The sequence below is a fragment of the Vipera berus genome (assembly GCF_964194415.1).
Source record: "Vipera berus genome assembly, chromosome: 3".
NCBI classification, from domain to species: Eukaryota; Metazoa; Chordata; class Lepidosauria; order Squamata; family Viperidae; genus Vipera; species Vipera berus.
Window position 1 is genome coordinate 169,372,019 of NC_138204.1, and position 22,567 is coordinate 169,394,585.

General features: G+C 42.3%; 1 protein-coding gene across 1 annotated transcript in view; it reads left to right on the forward strand.

Annotated features, from left to right (window-relative positions):
* Positions 1 to 22,567, forward strand: part of RMC1 (regulator of MON1-CCZ1) — a 29,497-nt gene that overhangs the window by 563 nt on the left and 6,367 nt on the right. Inside the window, exons 2-13 of the mRNA XM_081322340.1 lie at positions 1,774 to 1,850; positions 4,932 to 5,016; positions 6,564 to 6,620; positions 7,415 to 7,501; positions 10,467 to 10,607; positions 10,999 to 11,102; positions 12,913 to 13,002; positions 13,114 to 13,219; positions 18,409 to 18,520; positions 20,326 to 20,370; positions 21,247 to 21,300; positions 22,027 to 22,155. Coding sequence (XP_081178466.1) covers positions 1,774 to 1,850; positions 4,932 to 5,016; positions 6,564 to 6,620; positions 7,415 to 7,501; positions 10,467 to 10,607; positions 10,999 to 11,102; positions 12,913 to 13,002; positions 13,114 to 13,219; positions 18,409 to 18,520; positions 20,326 to 20,370; positions 21,247 to 21,300; positions 22,027 to 22,155 — 1,087 coding nt within the window. The remainder of the gene's footprint in view (positions 1 to 1,773; positions 1,851 to 4,931; positions 5,017 to 6,563; positions 6,621 to 7,414; positions 7,502 to 10,466; positions 10,608 to 10,998; positions 11,103 to 12,912; positions 13,003 to 13,113; positions 13,220 to 18,408; positions 18,521 to 20,325; positions 20,371 to 21,246; positions 21,301 to 22,026; positions 22,156 to 22,567) is intronic.

The following is a 22,567-nucleotide window of genomic DNA, read 5'->3' on the forward strand; positions in this document are numbered from 1 at the left end:
AGAAGACTTTTGATCCACTTGCGTGTTGCCTGGGTCGTGTTGGAAAATGAGTGATTAAAACAACATTGGATGATATTTGTACCGTCCATAACTTGCGTAGAGTTACAATACTAGCAGGCAACTATTTTATGTTCGTATATATGTTTTGTATGTGGATGGTGGGAAAAAGTTCGGTTATCAGATTGTTCTCTTTTTAAAAAAAACGTGGGAAAGAGTTCTTTTTGCAGATAGGTGTTTCATAGGCAACAGTCAAGTTGTTTAACATCTTAGTTTTAATCACAAAGGTAAAACTCTTGGACTCTGACTGGGGTTGATATTAACCCTTTCCTTACAATTTTGTCTTAATATGAGAACCAAAATTAATGAGGTTTTTTTTCCCCCTCACCGGCCGAATTAATGTATCTAAATAAACGTCTTGTATATCTGAGAAAATTGACTTGAGTGCTTTCACATGATGTGTCCTGATGTACTATTTTGCTGCCTTCATGTGATGGCTTCATGTGATTTTGGTCTCAAAGGACAACTGAGAATCTGATAGTTCTGAACTGTTTTTTTTCCAGTTTTGTGTACTTTGTTCTGCACTTTGCCTAGAAAAAAACCAGAATACTGTTCCCAGGAATAAGGAGTCTGCAGTCATATGCAGCTCTCAGCTTAATTTTGTAGGAAGCAAATGGCTTGTTAAGATTTTGGCAAAACCCATCCCCAGCAAGGAATGGGAAAGAGGAGCAGAGTAAAAATAGGGCAACTTGGGCCTCCTCCTGGATTCACGGCTCAGTTTGGAAGATCACATAGGAGCCGTGACCAGGGGGACTTTCGCCCAGGTTCGCCTGGTGCGCCAGTTAGCATCTGGACTGAGATGCCTTACGCACAGTCACTCATGCGCTCATAACCTCCCGGTTAGACTACTGCAACGCTCTCTACATGGGGCTGCCCTTGAGGACCACTCGGAGGCTTCAGCTGGTGCAGAATGCAGCTGCGTGAGTAGTAATGGGAGTTTCCCAATACTCTCATGTAACACCTCTTCTCTGCGAGCTGCATTGGCTTCCAGTTGCCCTCCAGGTTAGATTCAAGGTGCTGGTGATGACCTATAAAGCCCTAAATGGCATGGGTCCGAATTACCTTAGGGAGCACCTGCTGCCAGCATCAGCTTCCCATCGTCCTGTCCGCGCCCACAGGGAGGCCCTCCTTAGGGTTCCGCCGGTTAGGGATTGCCGGCGGGTGATTCCCAGGGGGAGGGCGTTCTCTATGGGCGTGCCCGCCCTTTGGAACGAACTGCCGATGGAACTTCGGACTGCCCCCGACCTTTGCTCGTTTCGCCAGGACCTAAAAACCTGGTTGTTTGAACATCTGGCCTGGACTGAGGGGTTTTAAATTAAATTAATTTTAAATTTAAATTTTAACTTTGTCTTAATCCTGTGGGCTAGTATTAATTTAATCCTATTTTATCTTTCCTTTTTGTATTGTTTTAACTTGCCCTGTGAACTGCCCTGAGTCCTTAGGGAATAGGGCGGTATATTAAATAAGTAAATAAATAAATAAATAAACATTTTCTGATTTCATCACCATTACTTCTGTCATTTTATCAATGCATGTCCCCTAGAATTATGTGGGAGAAACACTTTTTAAACTTGGTTTAAAAAGAAAAGTTGTCTTACACCTTGTTTAGTCTGTTAATATTTAGAACATCTTGTGGAAAACAAATTCTATTGTTTTGGAGATAAAGAACTTTTAAAGTAGGCTCTAGCTTGAAACTGAAACTAGATCTCTGTTTAGGTTTTTGCTGTTCGATCTGGTGGAGCTACTGGGGTAGTAGTCAAAGGCTTGGAAGACCGCAATCCCATCTCATTTAGGTGATGTAAATGCTTCCTGAATGCTGTTTTTTTTTGACAGTTAATTGCATTGTGTTGCAAACTTTTGCAAATACAAATATACTGTTCAAAGGATATTTCTTCTCATTGTGTCTTTCACTGTGTATTTTCTTTAACTAGTAAATGACAACAATGATTTTAAAATACACAAAACTCAAGAATAGGAATATTATTGTTTTTATCTTGAGTACATGTGTTAGTAAACTTGATATAGTAAAATGCATGTAATTAGAATATAATTGAGAATATATCAATATGCAGTTTCCAATTTATTTGATTCCCTATTTAATAAAATTAGTTTCATAAAGACTGTTCTACTGAGCTGTTCTGACTAAAATAAAGAGTTCCCATAGAATAGCACTCTGACATCCTGCTAGGATTTAGTCTACACGAATGATTGGGCATGCAGGCTCTTTGAATCTGTATGTATATCACTATATCACGTTGATTAAATCCAGCATTGTGGGCGCTTATATAACTTGTGAATATTAGAAGTTGGGCAGTCAAGCATAGCTTTTGTTTTTACTACACAGAAAGCCTTCTGTGCAAGAATGTAGAGTTAATCCAACATAAAGGCTTTTCTTATTACTGAAAAAATATCCTTGTAGATGTAGAAGATTCAAAGCATAGAGAAGGTCTGTTTGTACTTGTTTTCATTTAAATCCTCACAGATCATAACAGCTTATTTCATTGAAACTGGGACAGATCGTGGTTGTGACCTCTAGCAAGAGTAGTCAAAAGCTGAATCCCATACATAATTATCACATATTTTTCTCACATTACCTTTTACTAAATTACTTTTTAAGCTAGTGCTTAAATACTGTTAGCTTGCATAAAGGAATTTGATCATAACTATGTTTTTAGGTAATAAGAATGGAAGGATTAATTTAATTTTGAAAAATTATATATGCAAACATTTATCCTATTTTTCCCCTTGTGAAATCTTCAATTTGAATCAGCCTTGAAATAATACTTCAAAATAACATCGAATGGGTGTTGAATACTTCTCAGACCCCAAAACAAATGCATCCTTTCAGTTTGTCCCAGATGTTTTAGCAGCTATAATTTATTTCTATTCAAAAGTGAGGTCATTGCAATTGTGGGATACTATTCAAATAAATATAGTATCGTCCTCATTTCGTTCCACAATGTGGAATTGTTCATCCTCTTTGTAGAGCTCATGGGAATGCAGTATAGCTAAACACAGAGAAACATAATCAGAGAGTCTTGCACTTTATGCTATAGCACCGTGGTGGCGAACCACACACACCGTCGCCCCAGTCCTAGGCCTTCAGCTGGGTTTTATAAAACCTTTTCGCTTTAGGCCTCTGCCACCGTGTGCAAAAAACAAAAAAGGTTCAATCAATCAATCAATTTCAACTTCTCGCGGGAAAAAAAAAAGATCTCGCAAAGTTGGAATTGATTGGTTGAACTTTTTAGTCCCACCCCAGTCTGCCGTTACCATGCAGCCACACCCACCCAGTGGGCCATGCCCACCCAGCACCCGACGATAAATAAGTGGGTTTTGGGTTGCAGTTTGGGCACTTGGTCTCTAAAAGGTTCGCCATCACTGCTATAGCATATACTGCAACATGTTGACATTTTGCAACTCAACATAATATTTTTTCCCACATGTTATCTCTTGTTTTTGAAATAACTAATATAACAGCGCTGTCTATATATTACAAAAGCTCTTGTTGTGACTTTTAACTGGGGGAAACGATGCATCATTTTTGAACCAACTTATAGAGTCCTGAGGACTCTTGAATCAGTGCTTGAGTACTGAGGAAATAAAATTTGGGGTCATGTAATCTCCATTTTTAGTGTTTCATGGCAGTTTCTTAGCCAGTCTCTCTCCCTCACTCAGCAGCAGTCACTTGCCTCCTGAAAAGGGAAGGGAAAAGAAAGGGAGAAAAGAGCAGAGAGAAAAGAAAACAACCAGCGTGCAACCTTCCCGGCCCATACTACCCTGTCATGCCTTCCCCTGACACATGCAGCACCTCTTATGCACCTCCATGCATCCTTCTGAGCTGCCCATGTGCCTTCCCTAACTCACGTGGCATCTCTTAAGCATACCCACACATCTTCATGACCCACCTCCCATGGATAATCCCTGACTCATACAACTCTGACCCCTATGCATTCTTGACTCACTTCCCCATACCTTACTTGACATGTAGGGGACCTCTTACTCACCTCCATGACCCCAAAGCACCCTTTAACTACACTGCCTGCCCACACACCCTGCCCTCTTGTATAGCACCTCTCATACACTTTGAGCACCCTTTCTAATCTATGCTGCCCCCCCCCCGCGCCATGAGCCCTCTCTGACCTGTGCAGCATCTCTGGTGGATACCCACGCATTCTTCCCAACCCATATGGCACCACTCGTGTACTCCACATTGCATTTCTGACCAGCACCCCATACAACCTCTTGCTCCCTTCCCCACCGGGCAGAAATCACTTATCTTTCTTTTGGCATTGGACTTGCAACTTCTTGCTGGTTTCCCCATTGACTTTCTCCCCATAAAATTCTCACAAGCAAAGTAAATGGGGAAGCCAATAGGAATTCTAGGGAAGGGAAGATGAAACCAGGAAGGGGAAGGAAGGAAAGGAAGGAAAGGAAGGAAGGAAGGGAGGAAGGAAGATAGATTTCTGATGTTTCCTGCCAGTTTACGACAAGGAAACTCAATGAGGAAGATAGTCAGGAAGTCAGAAGTCACTTCTGCTCCCACTGCTCTTTTGTGGTGATTCTGTTTTCTCTTTTTAGGTAAAGAAATACCTCCAAAATGATGACCCAAGAAGGCACGGGTTGTCTAATAACCACTAAACCTCACTTCCTTTGGAATGAACATGGATATTAGGGATCAGCAATCATTCCTCCCCTTGTTTAATTTTATTAAACTTCAAAACTATTACCATTAATATTTTAAAAAGTACCTTCAGATAATTTAAAGTAATTTCTACCAGTCCAGGCCAGCATGGCTGTTGCTGAGATACTGTAGAAATTAATCCAAGACATGTCCTGTATCTAAAATACAGAAATGAATTCTATGTTTATAGAATGGAAGACAAAGGAGAAGTGAAGTGCATCAAGTTTTCTTTGGGCAATAAAATACTGGCTGTTCAGAGAACATTGAAGAATGTGGTAAGAAATATCTTTCTTAAAATGGAAAGAATTTTTAAAAATATTGAAACACAATATACTACTTATCATTTGCTTATTATTAAATAAATTATGTTAGATGGTTGGGCTTTGTTTTTGTTTCCTTTCCCCCTTATATTTGTTCATATTTTTATTACTGTATGTGCATAGTACTCTGAGATGTGATTGAGAAAGGAATACATAACATAATGTTAATTAGAAATAGAAATAGCTAGAAAAAAGGTAGATGAGATAAACTTCATTTATGTAGGCAATGATCTGTTTATAAGGTAAAGGTAAAGGTTCCCCTGCACATGCGTGCTAGTCGTTTCCAACTCCAGGGTCCGGTGCTCATCTCCGTTTCAAAGCCGAAGAGCCAGCGCTTGTCCAAAGACGTCTCCGTGGTCATGTGGCCGGCATGACTAGACGCCAAAGGCGCATGGAACGCTGTTACCTTCCCACCGTAGTGGTCCCTATTTTTCTACTTGAATTTTTATGTGCTTTCAAACTGCTAGGTTGGCAGAAGCTGGGACGAGTAACAGGCGCTCACTCTGTTACGTGGCACTCGGGATTCGACCTGCCAAACTGCCGACCTTCTGATTGACAAGGTCAGCGTCGTAACCCACTGAGCCACTGCATCCCTGTCTATAGCTAATAGTAATTATGAACTTATTTGGAGCCAATTCACAAAAGAATACAACATATTGGAAATATGTGGGAATACTTCTGATCATTTGTCTAGTCCAGACATGTCAAACACAAGGCCCGGGGGCTGAATCCGGCCCGCGAAGTGGTTTCATGTGGCCCGCGAAGCCATCCTGGAAACAGTGAGGGAACGGCCCCCACTGCCTTGGTCCTGGCCCAGAGACCCTCCTCCTGCCAGAGACCCTCAGATCTGTCCCACTCCTGCCCAGGCCCCCATAGGCACCCTTGATGCGAACGATGTAGAGCCCACCCAGCAGGCCATATGCACTGTAGCCACGCCCACCCAGTAGGCCACGCCCACCCTGGCCATACCCACCCAGCCCCTTGAGGGCAACCGCAATGCTGATGCGGCCCTCAATGAAATTGAGTTTGACACCCCTGGTCTAGTCCTTACCAGCTAATGCTAGATTCAGTTTGTAGGGTCTCCTTTCCAGAGGGAGAATTATACAAACAAATGGAGTCAGGAATTGGCAATGAGTTTTATGAAAACTATTTGAAAAGCTTTCAATTCATATTTTTCGATTTGCATCTTTGAGTTATGTTATATTTTATTAAATGTATTTTCTCATCTATTTTGATCATTACCTTTTTGCTTATGTAAACTTTCATCCTTTCTATTCCATTTGTATTAGAGTGCAAAGATAGTTGAAGAAAATGAGATGGAAATATTGAAGCAGAAAATATGTTTATGTCTGTGTATCATTCTTTTGAGGATATTAATAGTCTGACATTTTGCAGACCCATGCACTCAAACTGATGAAAATCCACATGTTAGTTATGCCTATCTCTGCACAGGTTGAGTCTACAAATATTTTTAATTGCTTCTGTTTTTCATGTCATTCCAGGATTTCCTGAACTTCATTCCAGACTGTCCACAATTAGAATACACTCAAGAATGCAAGGTACGGTACATGTAATAAAATACTAAACTTCATATTGAAGCATTCAGTATTTGAATAGTGCAACGTCTACAATACCATTATCTTAGTATTCTGAACAGTTGTAACTGCAAATCATTAAAATGCTTTAGATGTTAGGTTCCCTTCTTCCTAGTCAGTGTGCTAGCCTGAAACAAAATGGCCGTTAGAAATGGTTACTTAAGTTTTGCAAGCATAAATATATATAGTGGGGAAAAAGCTTGTCAATGTTGTTAGAGGAGTAATAATATTGCTTAGCTGCAAGAATTAAAATCCTACCAATAGCTAATCAACTGCTAACAGAGTGCCTTATGCACTCATAATCTTAAGACTGGGTATTTATAATATGCTTTTCTTGGGGCTGCTTTGGGAATTGGCCTAGAAGCTGCATCTAGTGTAAAAATCTATAGCTAAGCTGTTGAAGAATGTCCAAAATATATTCACTTGTTCCGAAAGTGCTTCTTTGGGTGCTAATATGCTACAAAACCATTGAAGCTGCTTATGTTGGTATATAAAATCTCTACAGGATTGTATTTTTATTTGTATCCACTTGTATCCACTTGGACAAGATCTACAAATATTGTCTTGACTGTATTTGCCAGAAATTTGCTATATAGCAAACTGAGGCAGGGCATTCTTAAAATTTGTTGTGCTGCTTTTTAAATATTTAAAAGGAAAAGTAGAATAGATTTTAAAAGGACATATATAAACTGATTTTACTTTATATGACAGTGTATGTGTAATTGCTTATTTCAGTTAAACACTGTTTTTTATTAAAGACCAAGAATGCCAGTATTTTAGGATTCTGTTGGACAGGCTCTGCAGAGATCGTTTTTGTAACAGATCAGGGGATTGAGTTTTACCAAGTAAGTAAAAATATACTTTTTAAAAAGAATCTGCTAACTTGTTTTATGGTATTGAGTCATCTTAAAGGATAAAATGATTTTATAGTTCATTGTGGGTAAGATATTTTTGTTTTGGTCTTGTAAAATCTAGTTTAATTTCAATTAACTTCTCATATACCTAGTAGAAATAGCTTCAGTTTTTTCAAGGAAGATATTGTAATCTGAAAATGAACCTTTTTAGCTAAGTAATATTTTAGTAATAAAAGGTCATTGATACTGCAAAAAATTAGACATATAAGATGTTTGCTGTATTACACAGAATATCTCTACTACTAAAATTCATGTCTGTTTGAGTGTTTGACCTTCAATTGGGTGAAATTGGAAGGTATAGCACAACAGTTATTAAACCAGTGTAATGGGCTAACTTACAGAATGTTGGGATCCATGACTCCTGTGGGTGTGAAATTTGGGGAAATTGTTGCTGCTTCAAGTATAGCTGGGCTCCCACAGTCAGCTGTGGTCACGTGATCTTCATTTCCAGTGTTCCACAATGGCTTCCCATAGGGCAGACATGTCAAACACAAGGCCCCGGGGCCAGATCCGGCCCGCGAAGTGGTTTCATGCGGCCCGCGAAGCCATCCTGGAAACAATGAGGGAACGGCCCCCACTGCCTTGGCCCTGGCCCAGAGACCCTTCTCGTGCCAGAGACCCTCAGATCTGTCCCACTCCTGCCCAGGCCCCCATAGGCACCCTTGATGCGAACGATGCAGAGCTGGCCATGCCCACCCAGTAGGCCATACGCACTCTAGCCACACCCACCCTGGCCATACTCACCCGGCCCCCTGAGGGCAACCGCCATGCTGATGCGGCCCTCAATGAAATTGAGTTTGACACCCCTGCCATAGGGCAGAGGGAAAGCCAGCAGGAACTTTACATCGTGACTGCCACTAGCAAAGCTTTTGGTTCTGGGAAGGTGATAGGGAGAGTTGGAAATCGAGAAGCTGGCAGGGAAGGTCACAAGTTGCTCAGGTAACTTCCCCCCCACCACCTGTGCAACCTCCCCAGCTTCTCTGCACTTGCTCTGCAACCGCCAATTATGCACCTACTCACTCCCCGACCTGGAGCAACCATTCACCTGCCTGCTGAGGAGGGTAGGGGTAGAGAAGGGAGGGAGGGAGGGAGGGAGGGAGGAAGGAAGGTAGGTTTTCAACGCTCCATACCAACTTCCCACAAGGTAACTCAAAGGGGGAGTCAACAGGAAGTTGGGAGTTGCTCCCATTCTCCCAGATTTGCTCACCTGTTGTCATTTTATTTTTCTGTTTTGTCTGAAATGATGACTCAACGGGTCACAAATTGTCTAGCAGTATAATAAATAGAAGCCATTAGTAGAATTATGCAAATTTATATTTGCATTACTAAAGCAAAGAGGGGACCTGATTTCCTCAAAAAAGCAGTTTTGATGGTGTTAAAGCAACTTCTCTCGGCTCTTTTTAATTTTCCCCCTCACCACTGTGCCGGAAAGCTACAAGATTCTTTGCAGCATGTATTGAAGTTGCCCAGCCTGGATGATTTCAGGGTGTGCCTCTGTGTGTGTGTGTGTGTGTGTGTGTGTGTGTGTTCCATGGTGACCATCTTTGCAAATACTGCAGGACTGTCAGCACAGACAGAACACATTTCAACTGTCTGCAGTTAGCATAACTAATGGGATTACTAACAGTGCTGGCCAGTACTGTCCAGCCTCAATGACCTGTAGTACATACTGAGAGGACTCCAGAGGGCCACCTTTAATTGAAATTATCTAGCCTGGAAGCATTACAGTCAGTGATGTGGGTGAACATTCCTGTCAGCCTTTTCTTTCAGCTCAAGTTCTGGAAGGAGCTAAGTCAGTCTGCAGAATTGAACCAGGCAAACAATGGATCACTTTGGTTCACTCTTAGAAGTGAGAGGGCTATGTTGTTTCATGAACCAACCTCAAGGTTGTGTTTTGTTTCAGCCTGCAGAAGTGAAGCAGCCCTTTGTAGTTTGCACAGCTCTTATTGTTAGGTGCCATTCCTGTGCAGTACAGTTCAATCACTATAACAAGGAAAGAAACATACGTCCAAAATCTAAGGAGTCTGTGGAAATACAAGCTTGCCTAAGCAATTTCAGAAGAGAAGCCAAAATTCAATCCGAGGTCTATGAACACCAAATCAAGTTTGTCAGCCAGTCCAATGGTCAGAGTTTCAGGGTTTCCAAGCAGAAATCACAACACAGAACAAGAGATCAGAGAGTTGTTTCCAAGATCAGCAACGGCACACAAAACTCCAAGCATTCAGCACTTGTTCCCGACAAATGCCCCTCCCCACAGCGTCTCCTCAAGTCTGTCTCCAGGTGTGCCTTGTGGAGAGGGGCGGGCCCTCTCCTCCCAAGTAGTAGAGCGTGCCTGCGTTGTTCCCTCCTTCTCTCCGTGCTCTAGGATCAGGAAGGGGTGGCCCTTGCTCATCACCTGAGCTCTGTCTCTCATGTTCACCCTGTCCCAATCCTGAAAGGCCCTGGCCTGCCTCAGCCTGCTCTTCTCCACATTCCTCTGAAGCCAGAGACACCCCTCCCTTGACCTCCATCGGCACCAGTTCCAGCTCATTTTTCTCAGCATATTCAGGCTCAGAGTCAGATTCGGGCGTGACAGAAATATACTACAGTTCTGACTGATAACTGGAGGAAGTCCATGAGGAGCTTAGAGGTCACATAAAAATAATTGTTCTCTGCTACTTTTTCTAGCTGTATTGCTTCTAAAAACAATAGTCCAAATCGGCATCCTGTAAGAACTTTACAAAAGTAAAAGTGCTGATTGTTTAAATTTGCAATCAACTAGGGAATCACCCCATGGCAGCAAATTTCAAAATCAAAACTTTTTTTAAAAAATAATTTTATTTTAGCAGTTGTAAACTATGTAACCTGTTTGAAAATATTTAGTATATTGATCTGATTGTCAACTTTATATCTTCAGGTATTACCAGAGAAACGAACTTTAAAGCTTTTGAAGAGTCAGAATATTAATGTAAACTGGTTTATGTACTGTCCTGAGAGCTCTGTCATTTTGTTGTCAACAACAGTACTTGGAAATGTTCTCCAGCCATTCTATTTCAAGGTAAAATAACATTACCGCATTCAGTGCAGTTTTCCATGATTACACAGTTGCCCCAAGATTTGTTAAAGGTATTTATGTTTAATATAAAAGAAATAAATTTCAAATTGTTGTAGTCTAAAATAAATATTTTAAGCAAATATACTATTTCAAATACCCAGCTGCAAATTAGTTTCACAAATGTTGCATTAGGAAACAAAAATTGTAACGTTTGATTTTTAGATGGGTTATTCCACATGCGAACTAAAGCACTGCAAACAAAACAAAACAATTGTATGTGGATTTTTTTTACATTGTATTTTGCTGGAACATATTATACAGTGGTAAGAAATACAATGAAATGTGAAAGAATTATATAGAATTAAATGCAGTACTGAAAATACTTTTCACATAGGGGGGAGCTATGTCAAAGCTGTCAAAGTTCGAAATTGAATTACCTACAGCACCAAAGTCCTCGAAGCTCAGCCTTTCTGAAAGAGATATTGTTTTGACTACAATGTAAGTATATTATTGTGGTTCCCCCCTCCTGCCCCAGGTCGCTTTATTTTCCTTTTTTCTGAGCAATAGATTGTCTTCTTACTAAAAACATAACCATTTTCTTGGTTAGCAGAAATGGACTGCATTTGAAGTAACTCTTTTCTCAAATAATAACTTGAATAGAGTAGAAAAGAAATGGGAAAAGAAGGAAACAAAACTAAAATTCCCAATCCAGCACCTTATAACAAGTAGATTTTTTTTTAAAAAACCACTTTAAAAATCATATAAGTTATTTGTAAGAATAGCTTATAATAACAGAATGATCTCAGTATCACTTTGAAAAGATGAAATATATCCATCTGTAATTTATTCAGAAAAAATAGATAAAAATGCTTTTTAATTTTCTTATGAATTATTTAACAGGCAAGAAAGCCATTTTGATCTCGCAGTGAAGGTGTCTGCTTAAAAGTAGGGAATGCTGAATTTTGTCTTGCCTTAACAATGGAAGCTGGATTCCATTTTGGGCCAGTCATTCTCTTTTAGCTCTAATATGAAGGCAAGGCCAAACATCAAGAGAAACACGTGCAGGCCACATTGGGTAGAGAAAAGAAGATGGCTTCTAAAAGTGAGGAAGGAGCCAACTGTTGTTTCTGTTCCTCTTTAGTACTTTGGGAGGAGATGGAGAGGAAAAACCTTCCATTCTAACTCTTGAAAGAGTGCGCCTTTTCCATGTTCTGAATAGTTCCCATTTGGAAAATGTTGCCAGAAAAACTGCATGGACTTTTCCATGTAATCTCCAGGAGTTGAGACTGACTCAAGATGCACAAACACACAAGAGAAAGTACAAATATGTGACAAAATTCTGTTTATAAAAATAGTATCCATTAGCTTCTGTTAGTTTTCTTTCACCTTGAAGCAGATTAGTCTCAACTGATGGTTATTTTTGAAGTTTCTTACTTAATGTCATAGATTTATGTCCCATTTGTTTTTTCTGTTCATTGAAGGGGAACTTTTAATGGTCTCCCATTGAAATCAGGCATCAGTTCCCTTTTCTGGCTCATGTATAAGAACTGTGATATAAGAAAAGCTTTTTTTTTCTTCCATTGTCAGTTTCCACAGCACTTATAATTTATGTGTGATACACTTCCATGTAAGAACTATATGAAAGAGAGATGAAAAATTGATGGAAAAAATAATGTGGAATATAAAAAAGTGACAATGAATTGTCCCCAAGGAACTAAGATAATTTTTCTAATATCTTTAATAGCATTTCAATAAAGGGTGTGTACATTCAGAATAGTCTAAAGTCACCCAGCCAGCATTCATCCCCAAGGTAGGACTAGAACTCACAGTCTCCTCATTTCTAGGCTAGCACCTTAACCACTAGTTCAACGTAGCAAATTTTCTTGAAGCTTTGAAGCTCACAATTACTTCCTTTTATCTAGATTTCCATTTGTTCCCTGGGGTTACAATAGGAAGAAATGTAAAATCTTATTTGTTTCCAGCTTCTGTTTAACAACATTTGCCCATTTTTCTATTTCCTTTTGTTTAAAGTAGTCAATTCCTTTCTTTAACAAGGGGAGAACTTTGGGTAACTCTCTGTATGTGAGGAATAGACATCTGTCCCCCGTCTCGGTGGTTTATTGCTGATGTCTGAGCATCTGAACTTACCAGATAGCATAATGCATTCACAAGAAATGCCTTTAGTTTCTTACACTATGTATTACTCCATTGCTTTCTGCCAAAATAGCTTGTCCTGAAAGAAAATAGTATGATGGGACTATATAAATGTTATCTGCTCAGAAGTTAAAAATGTATTATTTTTCTTTAGATATGGGCAACTTTATGTTCTTTACTTGAGACACCACTCAAGGACTTCAAACAGTACTGGAGCTGAGGTAGTTCTTTATCATTTGCCAAGGTACATTTGTTGGTTATTATTCTTTTCAGCTTTCATAACAGAACTACTAAAAAGTGACTACTAAGGTTGTTGATTAACATTCTTTTTCTTTCCCAATTAATGCTACTACAGGGAAGGCTCCTGTAAGAAATTACATATATTGAAGTTATATAGAACTGGGAAGTTTGCACTGAATGTTGTGGATAATTTAGTAGTAGTTCATCATCAGGACACTGAGGTACTACTATTTCTCTGCATTATATTTTTGGTAGCTCAAGATATCTATTTTAGATTCTTTTGCATAGTTTTGCTTAAAATACATTTGGAAAGTACCAGGGGCAATTCTTTTCTTAAAGACATATACTCTGTGTGTGTATATTTTGGCAAAAAAAAAAAGACTGGGTCTTATTTTTCAGGAAACACAGTTGTAAACAAACCATTCGAGACAACTGTTGTGAAACAGGAAATTATTATACTGATTTATTAAAGTTGAAGACTTATGTTAATATGACAGTTGTGTAGGGTTTGTTTTGTTTTCATCCTGGCATCCAAGCCTACCCTGACAAGACTGAGTAGCTGTCTGATTTTGGGCTCACTGGATCCAGGGTGTTTTTTTTTCTTTTTGCTTCTTGGATGGGTTTCACTACCCTAAACAGAAATGATGTGCAGGAGACTTACGACTCCTGCTCAAAGAATAGGTTGCAGCCATGGCCAGGAAGGTTTTTTTTGCATAATTTCAATTTGTGCATCAGTTGCACCCCTTCCTGAACCACGAAGCACGGGCAGTTACATGCACATCTCATTGCACCCATGTCACCCTTCTATGAGCTGCAGTGGCTCCAGTGTGCTTCCACATGAAATTCAGGGTGTTGGTTGTTATCTATAAAGCCCTCCATGAAATGGAGCTGGGTTATTTAGAGACTTCATCTCCCTGTTGTTTTCAATTGTCCCATTATATCCAACAGGAGGAGCATGTTCTGGGTCCCTTCAATTAAATTGTCACCCTATGGGACTTCAGACTTCAGCCTTTTCTGGCTTAATGTCTGCCTCTAGAATACCATAACCCTAAATATCAAATTGGCTCAAACTCTGCTACCTTTTGTAAAGCATTAAAGACTGGGATATTCTCTAGGGCCTGAAGATTATGAGATTATAGTCTGTTGAAAGATTTCTTTGTTAATCTTACTGGGTTCATGCTTGGTTGAAGATTGTTGGTCTCCCCCCCCAAGTAGTATTGTTTTTTATAGTTTTAGTACGTTTTAATTGCTCAGAGTTGCTTTAACAAGATGGGCAACCATGTACCGTATATACTTGAGTATAAGCCGAATTTTTCAGCCCACTTTTTGGGCTGAAAAATTCCACTTCGGCTTATACTCCAGTCAACAAAAAAACTTACTGAGGACTTGTGCGCGGCCGAGGCTTTGGAGCTTCCGGGATCGCGCTCACCTCTCCCAAGCCACCGCCGTCCGGAGACCTGCCGAAGTTTGGGGAGGTTTGGGGAGGTGCGCGCGCACCTCCCCAAAAGTCCCCAAACGAAGCCGGGTCTCCGTTCCTCTGCGCCCTGCCTGCCTGCTTCTTTCCACAGCGGAAAGAAGCAGGCAGGCAGGGGGCGGAGGAACGGAGACCCGGCGACGTTTGGGGAGGTTTGGGCGCCTCTCCAAATATCCCCAAACGTCGCCGGGTCTCCGTTCCTCTGTGCCCTGCCTGCCTGCTTCTTTCCACAGCGGAAAGAAGCAGGCAGGCAGGGGGCGGAGGAACGGAGACCCGGCGACGTTTGGGGAGGTTTGGGCGCCTCTCCAAATATCCCCAAACGTCGCCGGGTCTCCGTTCCTCTGTGCCCTGCCTGCCTGCTTCTTTCCACAGCGGAAAGAAGCAGGCAGGCAGGGGGCGGAGGAACGGAGACCCGGCGACGTTTGGGGAGGTTTGGGCGCCTCTCCAAATATCCCCAAACGTCGCCGGGTCTCCGTTCCTCTGTGCCCTGCCTGCCTGCTTCTTTCCACAGCGGAAAGAAGCAGGGAGGCAGGGGGCGGAGGAACGGAGACCCGGCGACGTTTGGGGAGGTTTGGGCGCCTCTCCAAATATCCCCAAACGTCGCCGGGTCTCCGTTCCTCTGTGCCCTGCCTGCCTGCTTCTTTCCACAGCAGAAAGAAGCAGGGAGGCAGGGGGCGGAGGAACGGAGACCCGGCGACGTTTGGGGAGGTTTGGGCGCCTCTCCAAATATCCCCAAACGTCGCCGGGTCTCCGTTCCTCTGTGCCCTGCCTGCCTGCTTCTTTCCACAGCGGAAAGAAGCAGGCAGGCAGGGGGCAGAGGAACGGAGACCCGGCGACGTTTGGGGAGGTTTGGGCGCCTCTCCAAATATCCCCAAACGTCGCCGGGTCTCCGTTCCTCTGTGCCCTGCCTGCCTGCTTCTTTCCACAGCGGAAAGAAGCAGGCAGGCAGGGGGCGGAGGAACGGAGACCCGGCGACGTTTGGGGAGGTTTGGGCGCCTCTCCAAATATCCCCAAATGTCGCCGGGTCTCCGTTCCTCTGTGCCCTGCCTGCCTGCTTCTTTCCACAGCAGAAAGAAGCAGGGAGGCAGGGGGCGGAGGAACGGAGACCCGGCGACGTTTGGGGAGGTTTGGGCGCCTCTCCAAATATCCCCAAACGTCGCCGGGTCTCCGTTCCTCTGTGCCCTGCCTGCCTGCTTCTTTCCACAGCGGAAAGAAGCAGGCAGGCAGGGGGCGGAGGAACGGAGACCCGGCGACGTTTGGGGAGGTTTGGGCGCCTCTCCAAATATCCCCAAACGTCGCCGGGTCTCCGTTCCTCTGTGCCCTGCCTGCCTGCTTCTTTCCACAGCGGAAAGAAGCAGGGAGGCAGGGGGCGGAGGAACGGAGACCCGGCGACGTTTGGGGAGGTTTGGGCGCCTCTCCAAATATCCCCAAACGTCGCCGGGTCTCCGTTCCTCTGTGCCCTGCCTGCCTGCTTCTACCCACAGCAGAAAGAAGCAGGGAGGCAGGGGGCGGAGGAACGGAGACCCGGCGACGTTTGGGGAGGTTTGGGCGCCTCTCCAAATATCCCCAAACGTCGCCGGGTCTCCGTTCCTCTGTGCCCTGCCTGCCTGCTTCTTTCCACAGCAGAAAGAAGCAGGGAGGCAGGGGGCGGAGGAACGGAGACCCGGCGACGTTTGGGGAGGTTTGGGCGCCTCTCCAAATATCCCCAAACGTCGCCGGGTCTCCGTTCCTCTGTGCCCTGCCTGCCTGCTTCTTTCCACAGCAGAAAGAAGCAGGGAGGCAGGGGGCGGAGGAACGGAGACCCGGCGACGTTTGGGGAGGTTTGGGCGCCTCTCCAAATATCCCCAAACGTCGCCGGGTCTCCGTTCCTCTGTGCCCTGCCTGCCTGCTTCTTTCCACAGCAGAAAGAAGCAGGGAGGCAGGGGGCGGAGGAACGGAGACCCGGCGACGTTTGGGGATATTTGGAGAGGCGCCCAAACCTCCCCAAACGTCGCCGGGTCTCCGTTCCTCCGCCCCCTGCCTCCCTGCTTCTTTCTGCTGTGGAAAGAAGCAGGCAGGCAGGGCACAGAGGAACGGAGACCCGGCGACGTTTGGGGATATTTGGAGAGGCGCCCAAACCTCCCCAAACGTCGCCGGGTCTCCGTTCCTCCGCCCCCTGCCTCCCTGCTTCTTTCTGCTGTGGAAAGAAGCAGGCAGGCAGGGCACAGAGGAACGGAGACCCGGCGACGTTTGGGGATATTTGGAGAGGCGCCCAAACCTCCCCAAACGTCGCCGGGTCTCCGTTCCTCCGCCCCCTGCCTCCCTGCTTCTTTCTGCTGTGGAAAGAAGCAGGCAGGCAGGGCACAGAGGAACGGAGACCCGGCGACGTTTGGGGATATTTGGAGAGGCGCCCAAACCTCCCCAAACGTCGCCGGGTCTCCGTTCCTCCGCCCCCTGCCTCCCTGCTTCTTTCTGCTGTGGAAAGAAGCAGGCAGGCAGGGCACAGAGGAACGGAGACCCGGCGACGTTTGGGGATATTTGGAGAGGCGCCCAAACCTCCCCAAACGTCGCCGGGTCTCCGTTCCTCCGCCCCCTGCCTCCCTGCTTCTTTCTGCTGTGGAAAGAAGCAGGCAGGCAGGGCACAGAGGAACGGAGACCCGGCGACGTTTGGGGATATTTGGAGAGGCGCCCAAACCTCCCCAAACGTCGCCGGGTCTCCGTTCCTCCGCCCCCTGCCTGCCTGCTTCTTTCCGCTGTGGAAAGAAGCAGGCAGGCAGGGCACAGAGGAACGGAGACCCGGCGACGTTTGGGGATATTTGGAGAGGCGCCCAAACCTCCCCAAACGTCGCCGGGTCTCCGTTCCTCCGCCCCCTGCCTGCCTGCTTCTTTCCGCTGTGGAAAGAAGCAGGCAGGCAGGGCACAGAGGAACGGAGACCCGGCGACGTTTGGGGATATTTGGAGAGGCGCCCAAACCTCCCCAAACGTCGCCGGGTCTCCGTTCCTCCGCCCCCTGCCTCCCTGCTTCTTTCTGCTGTGGAAAGAAGCAGGCAGGCAGGGCACAGAGGAACGGAGACCCGGCGACGTTTGGGGATATTTGGAGAGGCGCCCAAACCTCCCCAAACGTCGCCGGGTCTCCGTTCCTCCGCCCCCTGCCTCCCTGCTTCTTTCTGCTGTGGAAAGAAGCAGGCAGGCAGGGCACAGAGGAACGGAGACCCGGCGACGTTTGGGGATATTTGGAGAGGCGCCCAAACCTCCCCAAACGTCGCCGGGTCTCCGTTCCTCCGCCCCCTGCCTGCCTGCTTCTTTCCGCTGTGGAACGAAGCAGCCTGAACGAAGCAGGCTGCTTCTTTCCACTGCGGAACGAAGCAGCCTGCCTGCTTCTTTCCGCTGCGGAACGAAGCAGCCGGCGGCGGAGGCTTGCAGAACGGCGGATCGGCTTATACTCAAGTCACCAACTTTTTCCAGTTTTTGGGGGTGAAATTGGGGGTCTCGGCTTATACTCGAGTCGGCTTATACTCAAGTATATACGGTAACTTGATTAAATAAATAATGTTGGAATGAGATACTATCTTGGGCTTTTAAGGTATAGAGTTAATATTCAGGTGTTCATAGAGAAGGAAGTACTATTGTAATAAATAAAATAACAAAACTGGATGCAACTCAGATTTGGTTTACTTAAACAAATACAGCGGGCAGAAAGTTTTTTTCTTTCATATTTGCCATGGCTTTTCTATAGGATTAAAGATCTGAGAAATATGCAGGAACAGACGGAACATAGACAGAAGAATATTTTCCATATATATTTATATGCAGTTGGAATTAATTTTTAGGATAGGATCTTAATTCTTACTATTATGCCAAACAGAATAAAAAGAATCACCATCATTTTGTTGTTTACTGTATGGATGTAGTTTTGCTTGAACACATACCATAAAAAGATTTTTGGTGTTTTTTTAGACTTCTATTATATTTGACATCAAATTAAAGGGGGAATTTGATGGTACAATTACACTGCACCAGCTTGTACTTCCACCTCGATCCATACAACCATATCAGATTCCTGTGGCAGGTACAGAATTGCATTTTTTATATTGCCTTGAAAATGCAAATACTGCATATATCTATAGTTTTGAAGATAGAATTGCTAGATTTTTTATTAATTAAAAGTTATGTTCAACTTCCGGTTTGCCATTGTGGCCGCCACGGACAATGGAAGGCAAGCTCCGTCTTCCGCATTCAGTTTCGTTCCACTGGGGAAATTGGAATAATAGGGAGACAACTTAATGAATACAAATGGGCTAGTAGTCCTTCCAAAAAAATGACAATTAAATGGTATCCTTTATTTCAAATAACATATATAATAATAGAGGAAGATGTATTGGCCGATCTAAAAGCACTGATATGGAAACCTCGTTGGCAAAGGAAGAAAGCCAGAATAAGGCTGAAGAAAATTGGGGTTTTGATTTATTAGAGGGGATTTCATATTATTAATTAGAGGGTTAAAGGGAGAAGTTGAGATAAGGGGAAATCTGGTCAATAGATTTAAAATATTTGGAAATTAGTTGAAAATAAGGATTTTATCTGTTTAATATTTAAAAATTTGATGTTGTAACTTGAGATTTGTACTAAAGATTTTGTTAGTGAACTATTGATTAACCCAGCTACCACGTTGCTTTTTAAATACTTAAATGTAAAATTGGAAAATTAGTAAAATAAAATTTAAAAAGTTATGTTCCAGTAATCTTAATATTTCATTTGAGTGTATTTCTTTGTGTAATAAGTTCATTGTATTTACTAAATGATGATGATGATGATGATGATGATAACTTTATTGTCACTTTGAATGTACACCAATCGGCATACATCAAAATGAAATTTCGTTGTATAAATGTAGAACGATAAACATAAATGAGCAATATTTCATCTATTATTCTGGTCTTTGGATAAAAAAGCCTAAAGTTATTGCTTATCATAGCTGTTCTTATATTATTTGCCCATGGACCATGTTCTTTTTTTTAAAAAAAACTTTTAAGTTAAGAGGTTTGGAAAATAAATACAAATGAATTTTGTACAGAAGTTTGCTTTGAAGATAAAACGGTACTTTATATGCATAGCATCTGCTTGTAGCTCCTTCAGGCAAGTATGGTGTTTCAGTTCAGGGGACAATCATCACAGGAAAAGACTCAGTTGCTTTAAGCAAACTGAAGGTTGCTACCCTGTTTTGAAAATTGGTATTTTGATCATGCACCAAATACATCTTTGCCTTCAAAGTACTGTAGAATTTTGTGAAATTGTGAACTCTTCCCACGTGCATGCCTAAGCAGTGGGTAAACCTTAAATTTGCATAGAAGCTAAACCATTTTAATCTATGATTTGTGTCATAGTATTCTCCAAAGATTGGGATATAGGTGCTTTATCTTTGTTATGAGTCTTCTTTTGGATTCCTTTCAGACCTCTAAATTAGTATGACTCAATTAAGAAATGAACTATTTGTCTTCCGGACAATTATCAATAGTTGTTTCCTGGAAAAAGTGCTAGAATCCTAAAACAGAAATATTTGCATTGAAGAAAGATGTTAACATTTTGTAAAACAATCTGTATTCACTGAGTATAACATTTATGAAGGTTGAATTTGCATTGAATATAATTCATAAGCTGTAAGTAATATTTTAAAACAATTAAATATTAAACTTTTGGAAAGTTAGCTTTTGGTTGTGTCTTACTTTCTGCTTTAGATATGACAGTAACCTGTGGGCTAAGGACTTTAGGTTTAGCATTCAGAGTACACAGTTTGTTGAAAAAGTTATTTCTGACAAACATAACAAATAATTTCCTTTCTAATCCATATAAATCACACTTTTTTCTTATTTGCAGGTCCAGCTTCTGTAACCAATCAGTTTCCAGTTCCCTGTAAACTCTGTATCCTTGAAATACAAAGCATAGATCTTATTTGTTCTGTGGCAACATATATTTTTTTAATATCTGAAAGGAGCACAACTGAGTATCTGCTTAACATGAAGCTTTTTTATTTTTGAGGAGTAGAAATAAATAATACAGAAATAATGCACAGTGCTGTTTAGTAGAGTTTAGATATAACAAAATGTACTTTTTGCATTAGATTATCATTTAAGATAACAGTATTTTAAAATGCACATTGCACAGATTTTTGTAATTCTATTCAGATTTAGCAGATGTTCTGCTTTAATGGATACACCCTTCCCACCAATCTATTACAGTGAGAGTTTATTGTGTAGTTTTGCAGCCTGTAAAATCCTATTGAGCTATATTTTGAAATTTATTTGCATTTAGTGTGATTTGTTTTCAAAAATAAAGAGGAGTGAAGACTAATTTACTAGGTCCTTGCTAACTCTTTGAATTGCTCCCAGAAGTATTTGATAATATTTGAGTATATAGAAAACTTTGCAAATTACGTTTATATGTAATTTTTCACTTTCAATGTTCTTCTAAGAGACTTTGGCACTAGTAGCTTCTTTCCAGGTAATGACTTCTATGTATTTGAGAAATTTAACACTTGATGAATTGTTGCTTTCTTTCCTTTTAAAAAGCAGACCCTTAAACCATATCTTACTGCTTCTTTGGCATAAAAGTTTGACAGATATTTTGCTGGGGCCCATCATGTGCTTAAAGAATAAATATCCCTGTCTTCTTTAGATAGAGAAAAAAGTTGTGTGCCTCTTTGAGCTGTTACTCAAAGTGGCTGGTTGCATAAACAATTTAAACTTTTACCGAAGCAAAACCCATTGGAGGTTGGTAAGAGTTTTGCTTAACATTTAGATTCATCATCCTGGATTGTCTTTCAGCCTGATATTATCATTAGCGCAAGTGAAGGTATGAAAGTTTCAACATTCATTTTTAATCAGAGCATTGGAATGTTTGTGGGTTTATATTATGGCATCAATGGGACGCTGAGCTTGTCGATCAGAAGGTCGGCAGTTTGGCGGGTCGAATCCCGAGTGCTGCGTAACAGAGTGAGCGCTTGTTACTCGTCCCAGCTTCTGCCAACCTAGCAGTTTGAAAGCACATAAAAATGCAAGTAGAAAAATAGGGACCACTACAGTGGGAAGGTAACAGCTTTCCGTGCGCCTTTGGCGTCTAGTCATGCCGGCCACATGACCACGGAGACGTCCTCGGACAAGCGCTGGCTCTTCAGCTTTGAAATGGAGATGAGCACTGGCCCCTAGAGTCGGAAACGACTAGCACGCATGTGCGGGGGAACCTTTACCTTACCTTATTATGGTATTAAATACGCTGCTGCATAAAATATACTAATTAGATACCTGATGTTAAATAATGTTATCTTTCAGACCATAGCTTTGATAATCCCTTTCTTTGCTATTGGCTATGCCAGATAGAATTTATAGGAGTTGAAATCCAAAGTGTCTGCAGAACACAATGTTGCTTACTGTATTATCAGAATGTAGTGATGAAAGAATTCAGGTGAAATACTTCATTTCCTATTAAACCGCAATCGGTTAAATCTCTCTCTTGAAGTGAAGCTTATTGTGGTACAGTAGATCAGTTATGACAGAAATGTACTCTTTTTTTTTACTGTAGGTTATCTCTGGAATCTGCAAATGAAACTTGAACCTACGGTAAATCTTTTGCCAGACAAGGGAAAGCTAATGGACTTCCTTCTGCAACGAAAAGACTGCAAGATGGTTATTCTTTCTGTGTGTTCACAAAGTAAGCTTCTGTTTCAGTTTGAGGAAGCTACTGTGAATCAAAAATTTCAGTGACATTTTAAAAAAAGCCCTGACATACTATAATGTTTCTCTACAAAGTATAGTATACTGTTAGTAATTAGAATACTATACTTTGTAGTATAGTATAATAATATTTGCTAAGAGTATTTTTTGGGATATGAAATAATATGCCATATGCAATTTGAATAAAAACTTACCTACAAATATTATCATGGTATCAAGTTTGCATTCTGCTATTGCTACATTCTGTGACTTTCCTTATTTTACATCAGGCATGTCAAAATGCCGGCCCATGGGCCGGATGCATCACGCTGAAACTGCGCCCACCCCATTGCCAGCAATGGGGAAAAAGTCATGATACATCATGCAACATCATATGACGTCGCGAGTTC